Source organism: Orycteropus afer, unplaced genomic scaffold (assembly GCF_000298275.1).
Source record: "Orycteropus afer afer isolate SDZICR_OR568_19922 unplaced genomic scaffold, OryAfe1.0 scaffold00044, whole genome shotgun sequence".
Taxonomy (NCBI): Eukaryota; Metazoa; Chordata; class Mammalia; order Tubulidentata; family Orycteropodidae; genus Orycteropus; species Orycteropus afer.
Window position 1 is genome coordinate 511,562 of NW_006921631.1, and position 2,989 is coordinate 514,550.

At 39.1% G+C, this 2,989-nt stretch overlaps 1 protein-coding gene across 1 annotated transcript in view; it reads right to left on the reverse strand.

Annotated features, from left to right (window-relative positions):
* The window catches only part of MROH9 (maestro heat like repeat family member 9), a 160,045-nt gene that overhangs the window by 106,808 nt on the left and 50,248 nt on the right, over nt 1-2,989 (reverse strand). The window contains exons 7-8 of the mRNA XM_007937776.1: nt 1,680-1,789; nt 357-506 (exon numbers count right to left, since the gene is read on the reverse strand). Coding sequence (XP_007935967.1) covers nt 357-506; nt 1,680-1,789 — 260 coding nt within the window. The remainder of the gene's footprint in view (nt 1-356; nt 507-1,679; nt 1,790-2,989) is intronic.

Sequence of the window (2,989 nt, forward strand, 5' to 3'; positions counted from 1 at the left end):
TAAACACCAGAGGCTCAGCCTCAAAACTCACGCCTACATGTCACCACAGTAGGACAAACCGACAGACAAGTTTGTCTTGCTGTTGGAGACCTCTCGTATCACCCCCACCTGGGTCCCTGTGGCTGACTGTTCCTCTGTCTGGCTTCCTGGCTTTTGTCCCTTTCTCCTGCTCTTCCGGCCTGCTACTCCGGGCAGGCCTGAGTTTCCTCTCCTCACCTAATCCCTTCAGCTGATTGCTCTTCCCTCTGGCTTCCTGGCTTTTAATCCCCTTTCTCTTGTTCTTCCTGCCTGCTACTTTGGGCATCCCTCAGTTGTCTCTCCTCACCTGTAACCCTGGGGCTGACTGCTTATCTTACCATGGTGACTTTATCAGCATGATATTCCAAAGTCATTGTCAGCATAGTTGCAGCCTCGAACACCGTTTTGTAATTAGTTTCAGAGAGTTTCATCAGGAGATGCCACACAAAATTAGTCAGCAAAGATGGCATTAAGCTTTCTCCTACATTCTGAAAACAAAAGGGAGAGCTGTGACCTCAGACCTCACCTACAACAATATAAAAGAAATATAGCTAAAATTGAAGCATCTAAAGGGGAAGTTGAGGGCCACTCAGGGCTGCATTATGATTTTTGTGGGCTCTAAGAACCTTAGCCTTCATGGGTCCTCTCTCCATAAAAATGTATTGAAAGTTATATTTTACAACTGCTTTGGTATTAAAAAAAAAATGTTGCCTTTGAGTTGACTCTGATTCATGGCAACCCAGTGTGTATCAGAGTAGAACCGTGCTCCATAGGATTTTCAATGGCTGATTTTTCAGAAGTAGGTCACCAAGCCTTTCTTCTGAGATGCCTCTCAGTAGACTCTAACCTTAAGAGCTGGGAGTGTATATAAAAACCAAAAAACCCAAACTCACTGCCATGGAGTTGAATCCAACTCACCAACTCACCAACTCATAGTGACCCCCATTGGTCTTCCAAGACTGTAAATCTTTATGGAAGTAGATTGCCCCATCTTCCTTCCACAGAGGGAGATATATATATATATATTTTAAAAAGCAGTTAAAACATTCTCATGGGTCCCTACAAATTTTGTGTCTTTGAAACACTGTGTCTCCTATATCTGTGTCTCCTAGATTAGTCAGCTTTGAGGACATGGATAAAGAACATGTTCTTTGAAAAAGGTGAGAGAGTGTAGAACTATAGAGCTTTACGTTTCTCCATGAGGGTTGCGTCAGTGCAAAAACCATTTACTTAGTACTGGGGTGTATCATAAAATTAAAACTCTTATTTATTTATTTATTTTGTTTATTTAACAGATATCTTAAAGAAAATCTAAATCATGATATTATTAGGATATTTGCTGAGTAAGTTATAATAGTATTGAAAAGCCTATTAATTGATGGCTCAGTTAACTTTACTAAATAATCATAAGTTTTCCATCAAAAAGAAGCATAACAATTAGGAAGCACCTACCTCATTTGCTTTCTATAAAGATTAAATAAAATAATATAAATTGCTATGTTTGGGAAGCCAAATGCTTTATATTTCATTTACCCTTTGTTCCTCTGGACTTAAAAAAAAGGAAACCTATTTATTGAAAGTAAGCTTTGTTACAATAAGTTACCACTAAGAGTAATAATACATATTAAGCAAAAGTCATAGGAAAGATGGAGCTAAGTTACCTGAGCAATTTTACTTTTGTCTCGTTTCAAGATCATGGGAAGAAATTCTGTCTCAGGATGAGAAGTTGTGTTACTACTTTCAAGCTTCTGATAGTTTTTGAAAATATCTTCTGCATTAAGGAAAGAAGTTAAGGTTTTTATTTGATCACCAGTTCCTTCTATGGTATTGCTATTTCCAATTTCCTCTCTCTGCCCAATTCTGGAGATCTGGAGTTTTCTGATTGTTTAAGACTCTGCTCATCATTTAAACAAATGCAACACACTGCTGTCCAGTTGGATCCGACTCATAGCGACCCCTCCTTGGGTTTCCGAGGCAATATCACTACAGAAGTAGATTGCCCAAACTTCCTTCTGAGGAGTGACTGGTGGGTTTAGACACATGAATATTATGACTGCACAGACCCAGAATTCTAATGTGTTTAAAAGGCTTATGTGAAATATGAATGAAGAACATAGAAATTTTAAAAAGGTAACCAGATACCAAGTAGACTTAGGCCATAAAATTCATTCTTCAGTGTACTGGAATACCTGCTGCTAAATTGGAGAGTCTCCTGGTAGGAGCCCCAACTTGGAGGTATTTTGAAAAGAGTTTGGGGAGTGGAATACCAGGATACCCAGAAGCTCTCAACAGAAGTTTGAGGTTCAGATGCCTGTTATTCCAGAGAAGTTGTGGGTTTTAAATGTTTTCTTTCCATTTGTTAGTTTTGTCTTTGTTAACAGCGATATAGAGCTATAATGGGCATTGTTGTTGTTGTTGTTATTTGCCGTCTAGTCACCCCCGACTCATAGCGACCCCTCCTTGGGTTTCTGAGGCAGTATCACTATGGAAGTAGGATTGCCCCATACAACACATTTAAAGTATACATTTGAGAAGTTAATATGTATGAATATGCCCTTGAAAACATCGCAGCCAAAACAAGTGAACATATCCATTAGCCTCCCAAAGTTTCCTCATGTCCTTTTGTAATCCTTCATACCTATTGCCTCTGTCCTCTTCCCTGCTCCCATATCCCAAAGTAACCACTAATCTGCTTTCTGTCACCATAGATTACTTTGTATTTTCTAACTTTGTAAAGCAGAGTCATACAGTATGTAGTATTTTTTGCTTGACTTTTATTCAGCAAACTTATCTGAGATTCATCCATGTTGTTTCATGTGACAATAGTTCATTTCTTTTAATTGATTAATAATATTCTATTGCATGTATGCATATGTTGTTGTTGTTGTTATATGCCGTCGAGTCGGCCCCGACTCATAGCGACCCCTCCTTGGGTTTCCGAGGCAGTATCACTACGGAAGTAGGATTGCCC